Consider the following 26,002-nt stretch of genomic DNA (forward strand, 5'->3'; position numbering starts at 1 on the left):
AGAGTTATATCTCACCTATGAGAGGAAGGAAGATCCTGCCTCATAAATAGCCCTGACCTTTCTAGATTCACCATGGAAATACAGCCGATCTATGATATAGAATTAACTAACATTAATATTCAAGTGGAGTAGAATATTAGTCAAAGAATTAAAAAATCTACAACTAAATTGGGCTCTATTATCTTGGGAAAATCATTCTCTTTGTGAGCTTTCCCTCCTTTCCTCCTCAGTGGAAGACTTGATTTTAATCAGGGTGGCCAAGAGCCCAGCCTCTTGTAACTAGGAGCAGCGTATGCCTGAAATCTGACCAAACAGACGCAAGCAGAGGTTGGGTGGGAATTCCATAGTTTCCCTAAAGGAAGGCAGTATGCTCTTTGTAGCCACTCCTTCCATCTTTTATGCCTGAAGGTGACACAAGCTGGAGCTCACTTAAGCAGCCATCTGGACAGTGAGGTGATAGTGGAGGATGGCAGAGCATGAAGACAGAAAAAGTCTGGTTCCCGGGAACTGCCCTACCAGCTCTGGACTACTCAACTCCAGACTTCTTTTATATGGAGAGAGAAATTAGCAGTGAATACCCTTGTTTTTAAGAAACGATTATTTGGGACTTTACTGATATATAACAAAATCTATTCCTAATTAATATAGATAATGATGATAAACCTTGTGTTTAACATCCTACTTAAGAAAGTAAAAAAGTTAGGGCTTCCCTGGTGGCGCAGTGGTTGGGAGTCCGCCTGCCGATGCAGGGGACGCGGGTTCGTGCCCCGGTCCGGGAGGATCCCACATGCCGCGGAGTGGCTGGGCCTGTAAGCCATGGCCGCGGAGCCTGTGCTCCGCAGCGGGGGAGGCCGCAGCGGTGGGAGGCCCGCGTACCGCAAAAAATAAAAAAGAAAATAAAAAGTTAGCAACCCTATCCAGTACCTAAAATATTGTTTTGAAATTTGGGCTGTGAAATCCAAAAGCAGATTAGCTGGTGGTCTACATGCTTCCTATAGTGGCATCTAGTTCAAAAAACTTTATTACTTACTGTTATATTACTTAGCTACTATATTTTTAAAGGCCCTTTTATCTGTATCAAAGAATAAATGTATTAGAAAAATAAATTAAAAACCTACATAGATAGGATGGAAAAAAAGTGGAAGAAATAAGGGAATATTCAGAAAACAATTAACAGTTGATATTTAGTTGCTATAATCTGAATGTGCACGTACCATGGGCTGATCTTCATTAAAGGAATTGGGGCACATGTGAAAAATACTGTTAGCAGCAAGAAGGATTTTCGGCCCCAAACATCAGAAAGAGCACCAATAAGTGGGGCACTGAGGAATGACAACAAACCCTAAAAAAAGTTAAATGAAGAAAATACATATACTATGTATACTGATGAGCCAAAAATAAATCATTTTACTACCACAGAAGAATTTTAAACAAGTTTATTTCTAAAATAAGTATATCACCAAACTTTAGATAAGCAACTTGTTTCTTGTCTGTATATAATTTTTCAATTTCCCAAGACCATACAGAACCATCTGCGGGCTGTGGTAGCATATTAAACACAAAACGTTCTAATGAATTCTCAACCACAACTCTAGCAATTCTAGAAGGAATATCATATGCTAATTATCAGTTTATAAACTTGTTGATCAAATGGAACGAAGAGTAAAGAATATGTAGAATAATCAAAACTTTACCATATTGATATATTTTATACTCATGCATTTTTTAAATAGTTCTTTTCTCTTCAATCTATATTCTTCTTGCTAGTTTACAAAAAGCACTCAGATCTTTGTAATGAAAGTGCCAACACATAAAACACAGGGGAAATTTGTTATGATGTGGTTTATCATTATTATACATAGTTGGCTATATGTAAGTCAAATCATATTTAAAACCCAGTTCATTTAAAAAGCGCTAAGTAATCCCCCAAGATATACTCCAATTGTAAAAATTAATACTTAGGAGATTGATCAACTAACTTAATAAACTGGCAGAATTACATATATTTACATAAGTATATTTGTGCATGTTTGTGTACATGCATATATATATATATATGATTGATCCTACCTTTACTCCTTGAATTAGGCCATTCATCAGAAATGTATGTTTAGGGAAGGTTTCATGTAATACCTAAAGAATAAGAACAAAATAAAAAGCTCATGCTACATTTTAGTCCTAGTAAAACGTAAAACATCCCTTCATAACACAATCCAATTTTATTTCATATAAATTTTCAGGTTTGTATGACACTATGCATATGAGTAAATACTAATAATACCAAACATTTATACGGCATTTACTATGTCACAAGGCACTAAATTGGGCACTTTATCACGTTATCTCCTTTCATTCTTCGTAATGGCCCTATTAGAAAACTGATACACAGAGAGGTTAAATGTCTTATCTAAGATCACATAGTAAGTGGCAAAACTGAAAGTGACCACAGGAAGTCAAGCTTGAAAGTCCATGCTTTTAATCACTATGCTATCCTGCTTCCAACATATAACCGACTGACTTTTAACTCCCTTTACAGACAGATGTATTATCTAAGATAGGAGGCTAGGAGAATAAATAGGGAAATTTTAATTGCCAAAAAGTGGACCTAGAGATTCCATAAGGTAAGAAAGAAAAAAAAAAATCCCAACCCATGAAAATGTATAACAAGTTTCTTTATCCTTTCCAAGGCCTGGTCTCAAACCACATGGCATCAGTTTGTTCACTGGGTAACAAGTGAACCATTGAGAACTCATTGGTTGAGAAAGTAACTGGGGGAAAGGTAACTAAAAAAATAAAAAGCAGCAACCACCATTTTCACAGCCTATGTATCAGAGGCTTTATATATACTTTTACTTAATCCTAACAATATTATGAATTATATATTACCACTTTACAGATGTGGCAACTGAGTTCTTGCTTGACTTAAAGCCAATGCTTCTTCCATTATACCATACGGTCTCTCAATAAAAACAATAGAGAATGGCAATGTGGGGAATGAGACAGGTCGGAAAATCTTCTCTTTAGGAAGAAAAACTATGCTGGTTGTACTTTCTAACATCCTGCAAGTAAAACCTTCAGAAGGATTAGAAGGCTCGCTTTTCTTCAGTTACTCTTCTGCCAATAACTAGAAATTTAACAAAAATTAGCTTTTATGTAAAAATAAAATTAGAAATGTTTAGTATTCAAGGAAAATCACTAATATGGGAAAAATCACATATTTATGATATTCACATATTTTGTGATTCTCAACGGAGGGTGATTTTGACCCCCAGAGGACATCTGACAATGTCTGGAGACATTTTTATCATAACATGAGGGATCGGGGAGGGCGGGGGTCAGGGGAAAGAAAATATGTTACTGGCATCTATGAGGTAGAGGTCAGGAAGGCTGCTGAACATCCTACGATACACAGGTCAGCCCTCCCCCACAATTATCACCTGGCCCCAAATCTCGGTAGTTGAAAAACCCTATTATTTATTATTTATAGTGAAGACCCATGGATCCAAAGAAGGTGGGTGCAAACTTTCTGCAAAGAACCAGACAGTACATATTTTCAGTTTTTTCTAGCTTTGCAGGCCATACAGTCTCTGTCACAAGTGCTCAACTCAATAAAAGCAGCCATAGACTATATGTAAATGAATAGGCATGGTTGTGTTCCAATAAGACTTTATTTACAAAAACAGGGTACTAGCAGTATTTGCTCTGGCCATAGTTTGCTAGTTCTTGTACTAGAGAAAAAGATTTAAACTCCTTATCCCCAAACCTTTCATAACAACTTAAATCTGCTTTTGTTCCAGTTATTACTAAGGGCCAATTCTTTCTAGGGACAAAGAATGGATTTGGTGTTAAAAAGAAAGAAGGACATAACGAATGCTTACAAGAAGTTTTGTAATACGCTAAATCTTATTTCTAACAATTCACTTTGCCAGGCCATCTTCCATTCCAATCAATCTGGTCTTTTCACTACTTTAGAAATATTCCTATGCTTTCCAATATTCATACTTTTACACATGATATCCTATCTACCATAAACGTTTGTTCCCCTTATCTTCCCTATCTAGTCGACCCCAAAATCTTCCATATTGCTCCTTTGCTACCAAACTTTCCTGTCCAAAGCAATCAATTTCTCCTTTAGGACCATATAATAGGTGATTACAGCACTCCCTTGGTCATCACATATAGCTTTCTAATATTTTTTATATTACAGTACTCTGTTACTTAGGTCTTGTATTTTTCATCTTTTCAGGTATTTGATAAATATTTTTCAATTATATTTCAAACTTCTTAAGGGCAGACAGGCAGTATATCTACTACACTTTGCATTTAATATATTTTTATTTCTATTAGTGCCTCATCAATAGAGTGCCTTCATATATTAACCGTTCACAAATGTTCATAATTAACAGATTATAAATTCTGCTTTCAAAATGACCTAATATAACATGACAATTATGCAAATTGATTTAACCAAATGTTACAAAATAAAAACTTTTATAACCCCTCCAAAGGAGTATAGCTAAACAAACCCTCACTTTTTTTTTTAACAAAAATTTTAACACAGAGACAAATATTAATATAAGAAGTAATAAAAATGTTGGTTGTAAAGATTTTTGATCCTGGGGGACCCTTAAGCACTGGGGCTGAATAGGAAAAAAATGTGTCATTTTCCAATAAATTTTATGGATCTTAAAATTTTTAAGAACTTAAAAACTTTTGAGAGTAAATAGTCCTTAAACTATTAAATGCTTCAGGACTATCTCTGAGCAAAGAATGCTAAGCCATTGATATAGAAGAAATGCTGGAGGACTGGAGCGCAGGGTCTTGCTCCATAACATGGATTGTGCATCTAGCAACCTGAACCATCAAATATTGGCCTAGTATTTCTAGAACCATAGGTCTGTCAAAAAGTGAAGCCAGTTCTTAGCATTATATAGATCCTTAGTCCAACTGTCATTAATTCTCTTTATGTAAATGTATATTATTTAGTCAATCAATAATCACTGACTGAACACCCACTATGAGCCAACCATATAGTCATAACCTCTCGAAGTGTTAGATTACTGTCCTTAAAAATGTCAATATAAAATTCTTCTGTGTAATTAACGTAAATCCCCTTGTTGGAGATTTCACCATCCTGCCCTGGGCAGGTCCTCCACATAGAACGCAGCCTTTGTTCTTTTACTGTATTCTAGAACAGTGTTCTGGAAGCTCTATGGGCTTAAAACTCAAAGATAATTGCAACCACATGAAATTTTTTTTAAATTTCTTTTAACTTCACATTACTTTTTAAAATGAAGGTTATTATAAAACCAAACATTTATTATAATTAATATGTTTTAAATTTGGTTATCCATTAAATGAATTAATTCAAAGAGTATCTTTGAAAATTGAAACGCTTAAATTTTATAATTTTTGAGAGCTATGTATGGGAAGAGAGAGATACATAAAATGCAAATAAACTTAAATATATCTTCATCCTCACTTTCCCTTTTTAAATGAATAAGAGCTGTGATTCTCTAGCAGGCACCATTTATAATCAGTTTCAAAACACATAAGACAGAAATAAAATGTTTAAAGGTTAACAGACTTTTGGAAAAGAGAGCAAAGTGCTACAACTTGGTGCCTTCTACCCCAAAACTCACTTTTCCTCACACCCCAACATGGGGGAGTATAGGAGTCCAAAACAAAGAGAAAAAGCCTGCTAATAAAATCAACAACAATAAAAAATTGCAAGCAGAAAGTCTCAAAATGAGCAAAACCTTTTTTAAAAGCCCACAGTGAATTAGTATATTGGTTCTTAATTAGTGATATATACTAGATACATGAGAATCACTTCTAAAAAAATATACATGCCTGAGCCTCCCCCTTGAAAACTCTGATTTCAGCCAGAAAGGTTGTAAGGCCTAGGTATTTGGGGGAAAAAACAAAAACAGGTATCACTAATATTCACCTCTGGTTTAAAAAAATCACTGACTTAATAGATACCACATTCTAACAGCTGAAACCTTCATCTCCAGTAGGCCAATCTGTCCTAATGGGGCTGTTAAAGCCTACCCTGAAGCCAAAATCTCCTAAACTGATGGTTGCCTGGAGGGATGAGTAAGACTACAGGAGAACTCTACTGTTCTTACACATTTCACATTGCTTAATGGTCTACAACAGGCAGACACTGTGTTTCTAATTACTAAAAAAGTAACATATGTAACATATAGAGAGAGAACTGTATATATATAGATAGATTTCCCATGCACAACTATTTTTCAATGATGTTTCAAAGATTCTTGCTGTTCCAATGCCCAAAGGCCAAAACACCAGTAAGTACCAAGAGTATAACAAACCTCAACACTTAGATACATCTAATCTCTACAATTCAATCCTTGTTTTGCCTAAACCACCCAAGGTTTTCCCCATCAAGCAAAAAAATATAGAGCACAAACACTACAATTATTTTTTAAAATGTGTATACATTAAAGATGAGAAAAGAATCAGAAAAATAAAACTCTGAGCTTAACATTTATTTATACTTGAACTTATTTTTCATGAGAGAAAGCTTGATTTAAAAAAAAATAATGAAGTGAAAAATTGAAAAAGGTAAAGAATTATGACTATGATAATATTATGGACAACTGCCCCATGTAACACCTCATCATTTCACCATTTTTAAAAATTCAAGTATTAAAAAAAAACATGGGAATTAAGAGTAACTGTTACAACAACAATGGGGCGAAAGAAGTCTTTCCATAAATAAAATAATTGGCAACAATGTTATAGCAATTATTCTAAGATATGTATTTATGCTGGCAATAGAAAAATAATTCATTAAGTCCCAAATTAGCACTTTTCATTTTCCTGACCATAATTCAATTCAGTATTCTAAAAAGTAAAAGAAAAAAGAGAGAAAAAGAAAAATCAAAGGTACTATCCATTTTTTAATCAACAAAAAATAGTTAAGAACGTACTAAGCACACAGTTTTCCCATAGCTATGAAAAATGAACTAACAAGCAAGCAGTTATATCTAAATAACTGGATTTCTTCCTTGTTCTTAAAGAAGACAATCTCTTTTTGTCCAATTAGAAAAAATGATACCAAAGTTAGACAAAAAGTTGAGATATCTAAAAACTATAAATGAGATACGAATTTAAAAAACAGCTACACGCACTTCAAATCATGATGACAAATTATGGAATCATCACAAAAAGCTTTTTTTTGATGGCTTGCTCACAGTTTACCCAATATTTTATCTCTCTACTTAGCTAGTAGTTGCGCTGCAGATAAACTCAACTACCTAAAACATGGGTATGAACCACTTGCTACCAGTATTCTCCAAGACTGAGCACTAGGAACAAAACAAACCTAGGTTTAAAACCAAAACTGCAGTTTACTATCAGAGTAACAAGTTGCTTAACTCTTCTAAACCTTAATTTCCTCATCTGTATTATTGAAAATGAGGAGGACCCTGTAGGGGCTCCTGGGCACAGGGAGCCTTTCTGTTCAGCCTCCATGACCTTCCCTGAGTTCCAAAGGGCAGATTTGAACAGTTGAACAGTTGCTAATCCAGGAAGGGAAGGGATGCAGAGTCAAGGCAGGAACAGTCAAGAAACAATAGTGCAGCCTTGGGGCAGGATCCTAGTTCCACCTCAAGGGACACACAGAACAATATGTTTAAGCCCTTTTATAGAATTAAAACCAACAAGTGGAAGATGTCAGCATTCTCCATACCAGAGAAGACCAACTGAGGCCAGACTAAAGGAACCAGAGAAGCTCATCAAGATTACCTGAGAAGAGATTAAAGGAGTGCAGGCCCTACACATACCCTCCCTAATCTTATCAGCAACTCCACCCTTGAACTATTGCTATAAAACTCTTCATCAAATCCTCCCAGGTTGGGACACATATTCATAGTTTCACAGAGGGCAGGAGCCCGCTGTGTTCCTCTTTGCCTGGCAAAGCCATAAAGCTATTCTCTTCTACTTCACCCAAAACTCTGCCTCCAAGATTTGACTCGGCACCAGTGTACAGAGAGGCTGAGCTTTCGGCATCATTATGAGGCTAATTCCTCATTGATAAAGTGGTTTTGAGGACTTAAAGTAATGTATTTACAGTGCTTAGACGTATTTACAGTGCCTGGACTCATCATTATATAAATATATACAAACTGCTATTACAAAGCTCAAGTACTTTAAACCATAGGACTAATGATCCACCAGACAGATTTATATGTTAAATTGGTAGATTATAAATAAGCACACTCTAATATTAGAAAGCTAATACAAAGGTGTGAGAACACAGTTATCACAACACCACAGTAGCCCCTTGACATCAGGTTATTACAGCATAATGTGGTTATGTCATAATCATAATGATTATTAGACTAGTTCAATCTATCTATATATGATCATTCAATTTATGAACAAAATTTTTATAAAAGTCTTTTTTGTGTATCAACAAACAAGCTCATGAAAAAACAAGAAGTATATATCTTTAAAAATCTGTTCTTCCGGGATTTAGAAAGCTGTACATTTATCCTGATTACACCTTTCAAGATATCATAGAGGTCTACCATTACTCCTTCCTTCATTCCATTCCCCTCATCTAAACCGACAGGAGAAAACTAGCTATCACCTAAGATGTTTGGTCTGGCAGGGGGGTCTTTTTGTGAGGTTCTAAACCTGGGAATATTTGAGTAAAATCAGCTTAGAGCTATGAAAAGAATGACCTCTCTAGATGGTTACCTCTAGATCCTCTGCCTAAACTAAAAGAAACTTGTATTTGGAAAATGCAACTGCAGGAATGAATCTCAAAATAATAATGTTGAGTGATTCAGGGCACAGACACCATTCTTCCTAAGCTTGTCAGTATAAGAATAATCCTTTCCACCTTCCCCAGAGGGGGGACTGAGCCCTGCTTAAACTTGTCCAGTGTTCACCAGAAGAATCACACCTGCCCAAGCCCTGCTAAAAAGTAAGGGAGAAGTAAAGGTTGGAAAAGACAACTAAACCAGTAAAGTACAGTACTAAAGGGCTGACAATATTGGTGGGAGAATTAACCTTGGAAAGGAAAAAGAGCCTTTTTTTCCTCCCCAAACTGATTTCCCTCCTGAAACCGAAGAAAAAGAAAATTTAAAGTCAGTGATAAATAAGTTAAAAGATTACTTACCACCAAGGTGGGTGCTGTCAATAATCCCCAAGCAAAAAACTCCAAAAAGATGACGATAACCGCATGATAAACACTAGGAGAACCTATTCCTTGAGGCTACAAAAACAGAGTTTTAAAACATTAATGGTGCATTCCAGAATTACTAACAATGACAACAGTCGATAAATATTTATGGAGAACATTCATGTATTGGGCACTATGCCAAATATCTGGACACTCATTGTCCCTGTCCTCAAGGTGATGGGGGCAGACAAGGAAACAAATACATACATTATATAAGCACCGTGTGCAATGGGAACACAGAATCCAGAGTGGGGAGGGGAGTATCAGAATTCCAGGAGGAAGGCTGAAAGGAAGTAGGCCAGGAGCAAGAGTGGGAACGAGGACAGCAGAAGTCAAGGAAGTAGCCTGCACAAAGGTGGCAAGGCTTGAGAGCAGGAGGCATTACAGGACTCATACAGTTCAGTACAACTAGAGCACGGGCTGCACACTGAGAGTACTGAGAGATGAGCTAGAGGCACACAGGGCTACTTCCATGCTAAGGAGTCTATGTTCAATTCTGAAGGCAATGGGGAGCCACTAAAGGATGTTAAGTAAGACTCATGTGATCAGATGAAAGTTTTAAGAAAGATCATTCCGGCAAAGATGTAACAGATAGATTAAAAGGGGGCAAAACTAAGGAAAGTTAAGAGGCTACTGCACTGATCCCAAAACATAAATGAATCATGTGGCAAGAATGGTAATAGACACCAACATGGTTCAAAAGCAGAAAAGTCCCGAATAGTATATGAGAGATCTTGGACTTGATATACACAAGAAAGACATTACAAAATTAACTTTATACTGCTGCTAGAGACATCTTAAGAATTACTTCAGTTGCTGGGTTTTATATTTCTAAGGGCAATATTAAACTGATAGAAAAGCAAATGACCAATAACATTAACTCAGTCTCCATTAACAAGTTTATATAACAGAAAGACAACTTTAATGAATACATATAACAATGTCATACTCAAGTTTTAAAAATATATTCAGTAGTCTTATGTGCAAAATATTAATAGTATTTGGATTTCTCTATACACTAAAAACGATGCTACATCATTTTATAAAAATAGATGTCTCTCCCAACCTGCAGAATACAGGTACCTGAAAACCCCCTTGGTAGGAGAACCTGCAGTTGAGGAATCAGAGACAACAGAGGTGGGGTAGGGGTTGGGAGACATAAGAGCTGAAGGACCATGGCTGGGAATGAGTGTATTCGTTCTCCTCATTCATTCAACAAACATTCAGAGTACCAGAGGTGAAAAAACCAGTAAAACACACTCCCTGATCTCAAGGAGTTCACAGTGCAGAGAGGAAGAGGCCTCACCATAATCATCTGCTTATATGTGAATGCAGGAAGAGATACATACAAGTTAGGAGGCAAGGAAAGGTACTGCCAGAAAATGAAGTAGCGTGGATAGTCACATCAGAGGAAAAAACCAGACGAAGTAGACAATGGCCATAACAGTTTGAGGCTGAAAGGAAGGCAGAAGTAGCCTCTAAGCTTTGGTAAGGAGTTTTTCATCTTCACTCTAGAGATACAGGAAACCTCTGAAGTTTTAAGCAAGAGAATGGTGTGATGAGACCTGCATTTTTCAATACATCACGATGATTTCCTAAAGGATGTAACAGGAGCAAACTGCATGCAGAAGCAGGCTGTTAGAATCAGTTCAAACAAAAGGTGATGAGGGCATGACATAGGGGAGTGGCATGGATGCTGGAGGGGAGGGAACTGAAATAAGAATTTAGGATTTGAAACTGAAAGAATCTGATAAATGTGGGAGGGAGAGTCAAGAAGAAGACTTCCAAGTTTTTAGCTTGGTTGTCTACTAGTGGAAGCTGGTAGCTTCCTAGCTCTTTTTTCCCCATGAGGCTCAGATTTACTTCAGATTCCATCTACAAGATAACCCTTGTACTTAAAACATTTCTATTGTCCTCTGAGGGCTGATTAAAACAATTAGTCAGCAGCAAATGTGATATTTGAAACTACCAGAGTAGGTGAGATGAAGTGTGAAAAGAGCAGTGGGCTAAGACAGAGCCCCAAGAAACACCAAAATTTAAGTAGAGTTGACCCTTGAACAATGCAGGGGTTAAGGGGCACCGAGCCCCACACAGTCAAAAATCCATGTATAACTTTACAGTCAGCCCTCCGTATCCAGGTTCTGCATCTGTGGATTCAACCAACTGCAGATCATGTAGTACTGTAGCATGTATTTATTGAAAAAATCCACGTATAAGTAGACCCAGGCAGTTCACACCCATGTTGTTCATGGGTCAACTGCAGTGGGCAGAAGAAAAGGAACCCATGAAGATAAAGGAACAATCAGAGAAACATCAGGAGAATCAAGAGAATACAGTGTCACATGACAAAGGAGCAGTTTTAGGAAGGAAGGGGTAATGCCCAGTACCAAATAGATAAGGTAAAAACAAATGTCCACAGGATTTCGTTAAGCTCCAAACTAGTTTTGTTCACCATCATATACACTCAGCATCTATTAAAATGCCAAGCAGAACTTCTCAGGGCCTTTAACATGCTAATTTATATTATATTATTTATAATATGAATCTCCAAGAAGATATTATTTTCCAAGCTTGACCATGAAATCCTCTGTCATATAAGAGACAGTATCTCACCAACACTTGAGTTCCTTGGAAAACTGTCTCAGGAATACTGATAAAAAGTAAGATGATAATTACATAACAATGTGTATAAATATACACATAGAGCCAAAAGCCTGGAAGTGGCTGCTTAAGTGAAGAACACTTAATCATTCAAGGACAGTGTTGGGAAAGCTTTGCAAAGGTATTAATAACATAGAGGGAGTAGGGATGGAGCAAAGTGAATGGATACAAAAAAATATTTAAGAGGTAGAATAAGGACTCAGTCAGTGGATGACTAGATGTAGCAGAGGAGGGTAGAGAAGATCAAAGATGAAAAGATTTCAGTTTCTGCCTTGGTCAGCTGGACAGTGAAGAAAAGGGAAAGAATAAAAGATTAGTTTTAGGCATACTAGTTTGAGAAAAACACGTACAGCATTAGCTGAATTTAAAGAAAACAAAATGAGTAAACTATGCAAGAAATAGCAAAAGATTAATATCTTAACTAGGTAAAGCATTCATGAAAACCAATACAAAAGCACTATGACGCTATAAAAATATAAAGAATATAAACAAATAATTTTTAAAATAGCTCATAACATTCTATCATGGAAATAACCAAACATTCAGTAAAAGCTCCACCACAAAGATGTTCACAGCAGCATCATTTATAGTAGTAAATATGGAAATCTAAATGTTCAACCTTTAGTTACATAGCCTATAATCAAATCATGGTATATAAATTAGACAGAATAATATGCAGCCAAAAACTGTTTATTGATAATCTTTAATGACAAGTAAAAATGTTTATGGCAATGTTAAATTTAAAAAAATCAAAGGAGGATATAAAATTGTGTAATTTCAACTATGAAGAACAAAATAAAAACTCACCTCAATGTTAACAACAGTTATATTAGGTAGTGATTTTAAGTGACATAAAATTGTTTATTATGTTGTTCTGAATTTTCTAAATCTTTTCTAATAGTCATGACTGTACTTTAAATAAGAGGGGCTTCCCTGGTGGCGCAGTGGTTGGGAATCCGCCTGCCAATGCAGAGGACACGGGTTCAAGCCCTGGGCCAGGAAGATCCCACATGCCGTGGAGAAACTAAGCCCGTGCGCCACGGCTGCTGAGCCAGTGCTCTGGAGCCCGTGAGCCACAGCTACTGAGCCTGCGCTCTAGAGCCCGTGAGCCACAACTATGGAAGCCCGAGCGCCTGGAGCCCATGCTCCATAACAGGAGAGGCCACAGCAATGAGAAGCCCGTGCACAGCAACAAAGAGTAGCCCCCGTTCACTGCAACTAGAGGAAGCCCGCGCACACAACGGAGACCCAACACAGCCAAAAATAATAAAATAAATTAAAATAAAATAAAATAAAATAATCACCTCACGTCGGTCAGAATGGCCATCATCAAAAAATCTAGAAACAATAAATGCTGGAAAGGGTGTGGTGAAAAGGGAACCTTCCTGCACTGTTGGTGGGAATGTAAATTGATAACAACCACTATGGAAAATAGTATGGAGGTTCCTTAAAAAGCTAAAAATAGAACTACGATATGACCCAGCAATCCCACTACTGAGCATGTACCCTGAGAAAACCATAATTCAAAAAGAGTCATGTACCAAAATGTTCATTGCAGCTCTATTTACAATAGCCAGGACATGGAATCAACCTAAGTGTCCATTGATAGATGAATGGATAAAGAAGATGTGGCACATATATACAATGGAATATTTCTCAGCCATAAAAAGAAATGAAATTGAGTTATTTGTAGTGAGGTGGATGGACCTAGAGTCTGTCATACAGAATGAAATAAGTCAGAAAGAGAAAAACAAATACCGTATGCTAACGCATATATATGGAATCTAAAAAAAAAAAAGGTACTGATGAACCTAGTTGCAGGGCAGGAATAAAGAGGGAGACACAGAAAATGGACTTGAGGAAATGGGGTGGAAGGGCAAAGCTGGTGCGAAGTGAGTAGCATCAACATATATACACTACTGAATGTAAAATAGTTGGCTGGTGGGAAGCAGCAGCATAGCACAGGGAGATGGGCTCGGTGCTTTGCGATGACCTACAGGGTGGGATACAGAGGATGGAAGGGAGGCTCAAGAGGAAGGAGATATGGGGACATATGTATGCATATGGCTGATTCGCTTTGTTGTGCAACAGAAACTAACACAGTATTGTGAAGCAATTATACTCCAATAAAGATCTATTAAAAATAAATAAAAATAAAATATTTTTTTAAAAATAAATAAGAGGAAAATGTTTTACTTATCTAAGAGAAAAACTATGTAAAAGATAGGTAGTTGCATATGCTTGTCCCTCCTAAGCCATTCTCTCATATTTCCCAGAGTTGGGGGAAAAAAAGTGTGTGTGTGTGTGTGTGTGTGTGTGTGTGTGTGTGTGTGTGTGTGTGTGTGTGTGTGTGTGTTAAGGCAGGGCAGGGAGAGAGATAGCTGCTTGCCCTAAGGTACTAGTAATTTTGAGAGTTGTATTATATCCATAGTCATCTATCCTGTTTTAAATGAATTCAAAAGCAATACAAGATCTTAATGAAACTGACAAATTTTTAAAATATTTTACTAATCTGGAATTACAGAAACTTCTAGGCAGGACTTTTGATGTTAAGTTTTAACAGAATACCGATCCATAATCAAAATTCCAGGACAATTTGGGAAGAATACAAGGGTCATGGCCTGGGCAGAAAGACAAAGGGAAGAGGGTTAGCAGACAGGTAGGGGGCAAATATTTGACCAGTGCGTGGTTTACAGCATCAAGAGTAGAAAGTTCAGCATAATGAGATCATATCAACATATGACATTTGAAGATTCTCAAAAGAATTAAGAGGTACACAGTGGAAAATTCTGAAGGAGACAAATTTGAACATAAACTGACACGTACCCAACCCCAAATGCCAAGATATTCCGCCTAAAAGCGTAATAATTACTATGCCAAAAGTCCATTCAGCTGAGTAATTTCCCTCTTATGGAGGCATGAGAGATGATTCCACGGCAGTCACCTCTAACTTCAACCTCAGAAGTCAGGGACAATCTCCTTTAACCCCACCTCCACCCTCCAATCTAATTCCATTTCCCAAATCATACTTTCCATTGGTAACATATTTGGTTTCATCATCTAGGCTTTTGGCTAAGCCTTTTAAAAATCTACTTATTTAGTCTTCTATCCTATAACACTAGATAACTTTTACAAAGTTATATTTTGTTTTGTAAAGTACCTATTTCATTTTATTTAACTTAAACTTACCTTTTTCAAGCTCACGCTCTCTGAGGCAGGCCCTATGCTTTATTCTTCTACAATCTGGAGCATGTGGTACATGCATAGCACAAAAGGGTTTAATAAGTGTCTGCAGAACTGAAATGAATTACTCTGTAAGTCTCCTCTACCTATCACTTTAGGCATTCAGTATATGGTTACTGTATTTAAATATTGTTAAAAGGGCAATATATTCATTAATTAAATTTGCAACTTCCCCTATTAACTCCCTCCTCTATACTCTTATTGTCTGTTACTGTATCATCTATCACATGGGTTTACTGTACACATACATGAGATTAAAATAATAAAAAAATCACTAAAGACTTAGAATGATTTAAATTCATAATCTTATTTACCCCTTCTAACCTTTCAAGTTATCTCCATTTTACAGTTATCTCCATTTTACAGTCCAATACAGCATATAAGAGATGGATCAGTCAATCCAGGCAACTGCAAAGCCCACCCAAGTCTGGAGCTACACTCGTTGCAGTGGTTACACTGCATATATTACCACAGACTGTTACTTAAGAGTAGGGATCCAATCTTAACCATCTTAGTATCTCAATGCATAGCTCAATGCCTAGTATAGAAAGGGTATTTCATGCTCATGGACTGACTGATAACCCTTATCATGAGAGTCAGCAGCTGTTAAATGACTTAAGTCACTTTACCTCTCTTAGCAGTTAGGGGTAAACTATTAATTTCTTACCTAAATCCTCATCTAACTCTCAAATTCCACATCTATGATTGTCCAATCAATATGAGTTTATGAATTAAGCAGTTATTGTGGGGAATATGGACTTTAATAACTTATGTTATATTCCTATCAATGAATCAGGGACTTATATGGGTTGTTGGCCAGGAGAAAGAAGTAATTCCACCACTAACTGGGCATTATAATCCTTTTTATTAAATAGAATGTTATCATGTGAGTAAACCATGAGAATAAGCCAAACTGAGGATCATTCTTCAAAACAAAGGCTTAGACTATTAAAAATGTCAATATTTATCAAAAATAAACAAAAAGCTATTCTAGACAGAAGAGACATGGCAACTAAATGTAATAATTAAATTCTGCATCCAAAAAAAGACTATAAAGGACGTTATTGGGAAAATTGGGGAAATGTGACTGGCCTATATATTACACAATATTATTGTATCAGTGTTAAATTTTCTGAATATAATGATTATATTGTGGTTATGTGGGAGAATATCCTTATTCTTAGGTGATGCATCCTGAATGTTTTAGGGATAAAGTGTCATGATGTCTACTACTAACTCAAATGGTTCAGAAAAAAATGAAAAAATATATATAGAGAAAGGAAAATCAAATGTGGCAAAATGTTAACAATTGAACCACAAATATATGGGATGGGCAAATAGATATTCATTATGGTATTCTTGCAACTTTTCTGTAGTTTTGAAAATTCTCAAAATAAAAGTTGGGGAAATAAAAAACACAACGAAAAAAATAAGGTATGAAGGAGAATAATTTTGAACTTAGAATTTAATACTGACAAGTTATCAATCGAGAATGAGGATAAAATAAATCTTCAGAAAGAAACACTGAATTTTCTCTGAACAATATATAACTAAGTTTACTAAAATAATTTAATGTAAAAGTCTTACACAAAAAAAGACAAAGATTCTTAATTATAGACATCTAAGACCTGGAGCTTTTCATGGAAGAACACTAAAACAAAAATTTCTATAGCGAATACCGTAACTACAGAGCTGCTTTCCTGGGATTCTGACACATTATGGAATAACTGGAGGAAATAAGGCTTTACTTATTTAGTTATTTATTGTGTTTCCTCTCTCACAAAGTCAGCTGGTGTTTTCTTATTTTCTATGACCTTAATCAGGCAAGGCAAGGTTTACTACATTTGTGAACAAAAAGAAAACTGATCCTTTATATCCTGAAAGTATGAATCACCATAAACATGTAGAGACACCATTATACTAATTAAGTCACTTTGGCTTAATTTGCAGCAAGACTTCAGAATTATTTTATGGATGCATTATGGATCAATTTAAAAGAGATATTCAATATTTGTATATTACAGAAGTGAAGAGGTATTGGTTAGATTGCCCCTAAACACAGTGGAATACACTTCCTATAAATATTCAACAAGAGTATAGTGAGGGGCTTCCCTGGTGGCGCAGTGGTTAGGGGTCCGCCTGCCGATGCAGGGGACACGAATTCATACCCTGGTCCGGGAAGATCCCACATGCAGCGGAGCGGCTGGGCTCGTGAGCCATGGCCGCTGAGCCTGCGCATCCGGAGCCTGTGCTCCGCCGCGGGAGAGGCCACAGGGGTGAGAGGCCCGCGTACCGCAAAAACAACAACAACAACAAAAAAAAAGAGTATAGTGAGATCAAGTTTTACTCTTAAAAAAATAAAGAAGGTTCACAGCTTGAGATTGTACTGCTTTGAGGTAAATTTTGAAAAGATAAGTAACATGACAATCTATTGCATCCCTCTCCATTCTTGAGGGGAAAATATGCGGCTGACTTAATTACATTAAGTGCTTATCCCCATGAACACCGAATTGGTTACACAGTTCAAATGACTACAAACTAAACTCACTAAAAAGGTAAAATAGAATTAAAAATTAAAAAACCCCCATCAACACAAAAATCAAACTGTCACCAAAGTCTAAGACGGAGCCTAAGCTCAAGACCGGTCTTAGGGTAATCTCTAATTACTCAATTTATAAGAGCTAAATGATAAAATATAGACCACCTCTTGTTTTAAAAAGACTCCCTAAGAAGTATTTCCTGTGGTAGGATTCATAACTGTATTTATACACTATTGAGAAAGTAGACCTATTATTAAAAATAAGCTACTATATCTGGCTCTGAAAGAAACAAACCCATTTCAGGGATCTTGATGCGCCCTGGCTGAAATGGTCACCTGTTGCTTTAATTGACACATCTAATTCAAAAAAATGCCAAAAGACAACTCAAGCTTTTAAATAACTGAAAATTTTAAATCATATATACTTATCAGAATGATACTTGAGAAAAGCTATTCTTTTTACTTAACTTCAACACTTCAACTGTAAGTGAATTTCCACAGATCATATTGGAAAGCAGGTCTTCAAACTATAGTAAGACAAACTGGAAATATAAACTGAGAAAACTGTTTACTAATTTACCGTCAAACACACTAACCTAAAGCAAATGTTGACTCAAGGAGGTAAGGAGGTAAGTCATTCATGGTTCTGCCTGCCACAAGCTTGCCAAGGACATATATACATCCTGATGTTTCTAGGCATGCTCTACTGATTTCAAAGAACAGCTGCTTTTTGAAAGGCACCATGGCCCTCTTCATGGCTTGCACTCTAGGAACCAGAGGCTGCTCTCTGGGGGCTTACAAAGAGCTATTCTGCAACTCCTTCAGCCATCCTAGCAGGTGAAGAGTGCAAATGATCAGGGCTTAGGTCCAGACATTTGAAATGATTTTTGACTCCTACTTATTCTGATTAAAATCAGAGATATCAGGAATAAGTATCTGGTGCTCTGCATCTCTGGGCCTATCTGAAATGCCAATTTTACTTTTTTCAGGTACTTCCAATAAAGCAATACACATATGCCTTGCTTTCTATCTAATTTTTAAAGTCATTTTACCAATTCACTTGTGAAAAAAATGGACATTTTTCACTTTGTCAGAGACGCAGACTCACAACTGTATTCACAAAACAATAAAGATCACAATACAAAACAAAGAAAACTTAAAAAAATCATAAGGAAAATTCTATCTTTGATAATACAAATAACTCATGTAAGTAATTCTTTGGCTCTTAGCCTCTACCAAGAATACTTATAAGCTATCTGCTAATACATGGTAATGATTTAACAACAAAACCCGAAGTATTCTAAAATGTCAGAATGCACTTTCAATTCAACTGTCCTAAATGGTCTGCAATGAATAAGAGATGTAGCAAAATGTTACATACATTAAAACATAATTAAACACTGTAATCCTATGTGCTGATGCTTCAAAAAGCAAAATCACCAATAATGTCACAGCTACTTTCATCAGTAAAATGGTATAAGTAGATGATTAAGTAAATATTTATTGAATTTAACCTGTGAAACTATTCTTTAGTTACTTATGTTGTTTTCATATAGAACAACTGTTCTTAAACTTTCAGGAAATATGGATCCTTCTGTGGAATCTCCCTAGAAAAATGTGTAGTCAAAGAAAATTTTGCAAACAACTTCAGAGTGAACAGACCCAAGTTAAGAATTCCTGATACAGAATCACACACCTTCACGTAATTTATCTTAATTGTGTACTACTCAAATGAACAACATAATAGTCAGCCTTACCCTGGCTTCAGCGCCAACTGAAATACAATTTCAAGAAAAAAACATTTAGTTACTTATGATTAACCTGGTTCGCTTAGAAGGGTTCACTTCTTCAAAACTGTTAAAAACTACAATAAGTATGTGCTAAGCTTTTGACAAATTAACAGCTCATTACTAATTTTGTTTATGAATATCACAACTGGCTGATCAAGCTTACAAAGATGCCATTAGCAGAAGGACAAAGCAAAATAATCTTAACATTGCTGAACACTAGGAAGAAAATGGAAGGGGATCAGGTCAGTACCATTGGTCAGGGATGTGAAATACTGTTCAGAGCCTGTCATGTACGACCATATAGCCTCAGACACATGGATGTTCATAACAGTAGTCTGACCAAATTTAAGTAGAGAGATAGAGAAGTAAATGTCATTTTAAAACTATTTTTATGACTATAATAATTCCACATATTTTCACTTACAGCTAGAGTAGATTAAAATACAAATACTGCAAAATATTACCCTGGCACTTCTAGAAATATAAATATCTCCTGATTATATATGGGAATAAATAAAATTACACTAAAAAATCATCTTAAGGGCTTCCCTGGTGGCGCAGTGGTTGAGAGTCCGCCTGCTGATGCAGGCGACACGGGTTCGTGCCCCGGTCCGGGAAGATCCCACATGCCGCGGAGCGGCTGGGCCCGTGAGCGGGCCCGTGAGCCATGGCCGCTGAACCTGTGCGTCCGGAGCCTGTGCTCCGCAACGGGAGAGGCTGCAACAATGAGAGGCCCGCGTACCGCAAAAAAAAAAAAAAAAAAAATCATCTTAAGAATGTGCTACTAGACACATTTTTAAAAATCACTTTAAATGTGTTTTTATCACTTTAAATTCACATAGTAGGCCCTGTAGGATTAAAAGATGCATAAACAAAGTCCCTATTCTAAAGAGGTGTCCAGTGCTCTTAGAATGGAAAGTTCAGCATAAGTGTACAAAGATGATAAATGATAATACCCCCATGCCCACATCCCTCAAAAGAAGCTTTCACTTATTTTATGATGGGGTAAAAACTGTATTTTGTGTCCAAAAGCAAGCTATGAATTCACTACAACTTCAGTAAATATCAAGATAAAAAAAAAATCCTCTTCCAAATCGCCCAGGATTTAATTGCTATAAAGCGAAATTTAAAAAGTCAGAGGTAACAAAACTGAACTTTACAAGGTAAAAGGTGTGTTTCTTGAAAACAGCTTCATTCTTATCTTTTATTAAAAAAAAACAAACAAACAAACAAACAACTAGGAGCTTCCCTGGTGGCGCAGTGGTTAAGAATCCGCCTGCCAATACAGGAGACATGGGTTCGAGCCCTGGTCCGGGAAGATCCCACATGCCGCGGAGCAACTAAGCCCGTGCGCCACAGCTACTGAGCCTGCACTCTAGGGCCTGCGAGCCACAACTACTGAGCCCGCGAGCCACAACTACTGAAGCCCGCGTGCCTAGAGCCCCTGCTCTGCAACAAGAGAAGCCACGCAATGAGAAGCCCGCGCACCGCAACGGAAGAGTAGCCCCCACTCGCCACAACTAGAGAAAGCCCGAGCGCTGCAATGAAGACCCAATGCAGCCAAAAAAAATAAATAAATTCATTTTAAAAATTACTAATCTTAAATATCACTTGCTTTTACAAAATACAATTCTTTGATGCTTCTATTTTGTAGATTGTAGATGAACTTAAAATATCAAATCCCTATGATTGACAAAGGCAACCAGTATTCTTTCAAGCTATTTCTCTCCCCACATAGTAGTTCTAACCAACTTGGTCAAAAGAGCCATGACAATTCATAACTGACTTAATCAAAATAATGTTTTAATTAATTAAATAATAAATTAAATACAACAAAAAGATCTGAAGACTTGAATTTCAAAGTTTCTTTTTTCACCAAATGTCAAAGCTATGACATCTATGGATTTGACAGTTAACTAAAAGTATATTCTGAAATTGCTACATATGTCCCAAGCTTTCTAAATTTTAGCATAACTAACTGGGCCGTATTCTGAAATGCCAAAAGAAAGTTGTCTCTGATTTCAAATGAATTTAGCAAATCCTCAATGGCGACCTAATTACATATTTAGCACTATGCTAGTAGCTGAGGGCTCCAACAAAACACAAACAAATATGGGAAAAAGGAACCATTTCTGCACATTTCTCGGAAAAGTGAAGTATGTATTTCACCTTTGCATTCTATTTCGGAACGTGATATCAAAGAATGGAACAAAGACCAGAGAGTGTAGCAACGGTGTATTTTCAGCTAAAAAAAAAGTATAGGCGAGTTATTGTCAATTAAAAGGCCTACGTCCCCTGCCGGTTAACAGCACAACGCATAAAGTTGACTGTGATGACAACTGTTTCTAAAAAGCAAAAATTTTTTTCTTGCCCTCAATCTGTCTTCCTTTCAAAGGTCTTCCAATCCTCAGGCCATGATCAACTCTACCTAGTATTTTTTGTTTTAAAATACACCAGGTGATTTTAAAACAACAGGGTGATGACTCTTCTTTGAAAACTAGCAGATTGAAGTCTAGGCCCCAGGTGTCCTCCGTCACGCTCCAGACCGCGGGAAGTGAGGAGCAAAGCCCACCTTCTGACAGTGTTTACCGTACTGGAAGCAGCCAAGAGCAGGAGCACTGACCCAGCACGCCGTGGAAGAAGGGAGCGAGCGCACTACGGGGCCCTAGCGGGGTCGCCGCGCTAGATGCCACCCGGTTAGCAGCATATGGGAGGGCAGGGATTGCTCCCGGCCGCTTCCAGAGCGCGGCCACGGCCTCGCGGGGCCTGGACGGCGCAGGCGAGGCTGCGGAGGCGAAGGGGACGGCGGAACCAGCTACGACCCGGCGACCCGGCGGACCGGCCGGCAGCGGAGCCCGGCGTCGATTCCTCCCCGCGGCTGAGGCGCTCGTGGGCTCAAGGCCGCAGGGCCTCCAGGGGCGGCCAAAGGAAAGGCTGGCAGGTGCGGGAGAGGCGGGCGGCTTCTCCATTCGAGAGGACGGGCCACGGAGGCCGCAGGCCGGGGCGAGGGAGGAAAGCCCCTGGAGCACAGGCACTGGGGGCCCGGGAGCCCGAGACACCGGCACCGCGGGAGGGGTGAGGGAGGGCGGGGGCAGTCGGGGGCGGCTGCAGGCTTCAGCGTTGGGGGCAGAAAGAGATCCGGGCCCCAAAAGACCCTCCCCGGCGCGGTACCCCAGCTCACCGTGCCTCCGTCCTTAATGATGATTTTCTTGGCCAGCATGATACTGCGGTTCGCGGCCCGTTTCTTCTTCTTCCCCTGGGTCATTTTACCATCCTCGATTCCTGGCGTTGCTGCAGCCACTCCCGGGGCGGCCGGCCCCAGCGGCGAGTGCCGTCCCGCCACTACTGCCGGGCCGAGCCGCTCGGGGCGCCCGCCGCCATCTTGAAGGCCCGGCCTGCCTCCGGCGGCGCGTCACATCGTGCGATCGGTCGACCAGCCCGCCCCGCCCACGTGACGCGCCCCGCCCGCTCAGCCGCTGGGCAGTCTGCGCCCGCGGAGGGAAGCCCCGAGGGAAGCGGGCGGCGCGCGGCCGAGGCAGCCGGTGGAGGGAGCGGCGCGTGGAGAGATCCGTGTGCTCTCCGTTCACCAGCTCGCTCAGCCCTCACCACAGCCCTGGGCGCTGGGGACGGTGATAGATCCCCTAAACAGAGGAAGAATTTAAGTTTCTAAAAGTTACCTACTAGTGGAAGTACAGCTGATAAACGGTTGCACTGGAATTTTAACCAGGTGTCCTCAACTATGAGGGCTGTCTCCAACTGTGTTCTAACCAACACCGGAACCGAAGGAAACGGTTGAAATAGTTTTACAGAAATAGTGGGTGACTGAAGGAGTAAAGATAAACTGAGTTTTCCTAGTCTTTTGTCATTCTGGTGCCGGGGGCGGGGGTAGAGAAAGCCTGGAGCTCAGCTGAAGCCCGCCTGTTTCCAGGAGTTCCCAGGCCCCAGGCAGGATCTTTTCTCTAATCCCTGCCAATAAAAATTTACATAGTCTAGGCCACTACCTGTTTTACCGTGTTGTTTAAAAATTAACGTTGTTAATTAACGCTGTTAATTAACAGTTGTCACAAGTGGAGTATGGACTTCAAATTAAAGTATCACGATGTTAAATGTGCGATTACTGTGTTATGTAAGAGAATATCCTTTTCCTTAAGAAATATACACCGGAGTCTTAAGGAGTGAAGGAATGTGATGCATGCTCCCTACTCTAAAATGGTTAGGAAATAGCATGTATGTATGTGAGAGGAGGGGGTTGAGAGTGATAAAGCAAAATGGCAAGGTGATAAAAAAATAGTGAATTTCTGTGTGGTGGTTTTAAGATATCTTCACAAATTCAGTGATATTCTCTTCTGGAAGAGGAGGAGTCTAATTCCCCTTCTCAGGAGTGTGGGCTGGGCTTAGTGGCTCTGTTATCTAATAGGATATTGTAGAAGTGACGTATCTGACTTCCTAGGCTAGGTCATAAAAGGCTCTGCATCTTCCCGCTAGCTTTCTCTTTTTCATTCACTCAGGACCCAAGTCTAGTGGAAACTAGCCGCCATGTCATGAGGACACTTAGGCAGCCTGTACTGAGGCCTTCCACCAACAGATATGTGAGTGAGTCAGCTTGGAAGCCAGTCCTCCAGTCCTGCTCAAGGCTTTGGCTGACAGCAACCCATGCCAACATCCTGACTGCAACTTCAGGAAACCCTGAGCAATGCCTGCCCAGCTGAGCCACTCCTGGTTTCCTGACTCTCAGAAACTGTAAGATAAAAAGTACTCGTTTTAAGCCACTAAGCTTTGGGGTAATTTGGCACACAGCTATATAGATAACTAATACACAGGGTAAAGGGAGTGTATGTTCTTGGTACTATTACTGCAACTTTTCTGTAAGCTTGAAATTATTTTAAAATGTTAAAAAATAAATTTGATTGAATTTTCTATTTCGATAACTGACTAGACATAGAAAACAAATCAATTTCCATGGAAGGGAGAAGAAAGGCATTTTAGCCTGATAATTCAAGTTACATGTTTCCTCAATAAGTAAACTCAACATTTGTTTAAAAATATTCTCTTACTGAAACTGACTTGAAGTTCTTTAGAGAAAGTAAGATGAGATAGATTTCATAGTTAAATCCCCAGGAGTTTGTTTTGGATGGATAGAGAGGGCTGGTAAGATCATTTATTGTGTGGTTACTCTGACCTTTTTCAAAATCATACTTCATCTAGCTGCACCAGCTTTATCATCCTTAACAACTGATTATTGTTTAGTCATTCAAAAAAATATTTGAGGGCTTCCCTGGTGGTGCAGTGGTTGAGAGTCCGCCTGCCGACGCAGGGGTCATGGGTTCGTGCCCCGGTCCGGGGAGATCCCACATGCCGCGGAGTGGCTAGGCCCGTGAGCCATGGCCGCTGAGCCTGCGCGTCTGGAGCCTGTGCTCCACAACGGGAGAGGCCACAACAGTGAGAGGCCTGCGTACTGAAAAAAAAAAAAAAAAAAAAAAATTGAGTACCTGTAAGTGTCTGCCACAGTTTTACTAGATACTGGAGATACATCAATAGATGACATGATATTTATGTACGTAGAGCTTAATTATACTGGGGGACAGAGTTATAAAACAAACACAAAATGAAGATAATTACAAATTGTGGTAAGTGCTGTTGTAAAAAAGGTAATAAGAGAAATTTAGCATATACTGAATGTCCAGAATGTCCCAGGCATTGTGCTAGAAGAGCTGCAATAGTAAACAAGAGATGACTCTTGTAACAGACTTACTGTGCATATACTTGTGGCTTTCTGTGTGATTTGGGGTTGTGAAGATTCACAAACTTTACGTTAAGAGGTTGATGTGTCAGTTAGGGTTCTTTGGTTATAGTCAACAGAAACTAGCATTAGCTAACATAAGCAAAATGGAGTGATTTGGAAGGATCCTGAAAGTTCCCAAAATTAATGAGAAGGTGAATAATCAGGCTTGAAAACAGGCAAGAACCAGTATTTGGAAAGTTCATGAGAACACTTCATGAGGCACTTTGGAAGGGAGAGAAATCCCTTGGAGAGAAGGGCAAGTGGCTGAAGCTAAATATTCCGAAAGAAACAAGATTGTATGGCAGAATCCAATCCCCCCAAATGTGCCGTTTATTAAAGAAACTGCACTTTACCATACAAACAGAAGAGGGCCTCCTTAACTATGAAACAGTCACCTACATTCTTTCACCCCTTCCTTCTGTAGAACAATCTGTTCTTGCTGATCCAAGAAAATCCTACATGTTTTACGAGGGACAGAAAAAGCCACCAAAACCTCATAAAAGGCTACTATAAAAGGAAAACAGAAAATGAAAACTTTTAAATTAATAGAAAATACTACCCTCTAGAAAATATGAAGCAGAGGAAAACTATATACATCACTCCAATATGAATTAAATATCATTAAATGAGCAATTGCAGATGTGAAAGAATGTAACAAACTGTTAAAAACTCAATAGGAAGATGAGAGTTGATCAAACTCAGGCAATTTACTGAAATAGTAAAATCATCTAAAAAATGAAAACTAAATTACAGCGTTCCTAAGAGAG

General features: G+C 38.4%; 1 protein-coding gene and 1 long non-coding RNA gene across 5 annotated transcripts in view; one reads left to right on the forward strand and one right to left on the reverse strand.

Moving 5' to 3' along the window:
• Positions 1–26,002, reverse strand: part of SLC71A1 (solute carrier family 71 member 1) — a 41,107-nt gene that overhangs the window by 14,440 nt on the left and 665 nt on the right. The window contains exons 1-4 of one of the 4 annotated variants that reach the window (XM_089923262.1): positions 22,635–22,888; positions 9,158–9,253; positions 2,071–2,133; positions 1,215–1,342 (exon numbers count right to left, since the gene is read on the reverse strand). In XM_089923262.1, the coding sequence (XP_089779388.1) occupies positions 1,215–1,342; positions 2,071–2,133; positions 9,158–9,253; positions 22,635–22,718 (371 nt within the window). In that variant the 5' untranslated portion in view covers positions 22,719–22,888. Of the gene's footprint in view, positions 1–1,214; positions 1,343–2,070; positions 2,134–9,157; positions 9,254–22,634; positions 22,889–26,002 lie in introns of those variants that run through there. The other 3 variants (XM_022584235.3, XM_089923290.1, XM_089923218.1) reach the window with 3 other exon arrangements.
• Positions 22,820–26,002, forward strand: part of LOC149750699 (uncharacterized) — a 34,885-nt gene continuing 31,702 nt past the window's right edge. Inside the window, exon 1 of the long non-coding RNA XR_016387615.1 lies at positions 22,820–24,193. This is a non-coding gene — a long non-coding RNA (uncharacterized LOC149750699). The remainder of the gene's footprint in view (positions 24,194–26,002) is intronic.

The sequence above is a fragment of the Delphinapterus leucas genome, chromosome 1, assembly GCF_059928025.1.
Source record: "Delphinapterus leucas isolate spDelLeu-1000000601 "Yukka" chromosome 1, BTC_Dleu_Yukka2, whole genome shotgun sequence".
Lineage (NCBI taxonomy): Eukaryota > Metazoa > Chordata > Mammalia > Artiodactyla > Monodontidae > Delphinapterus > Delphinapterus leucas.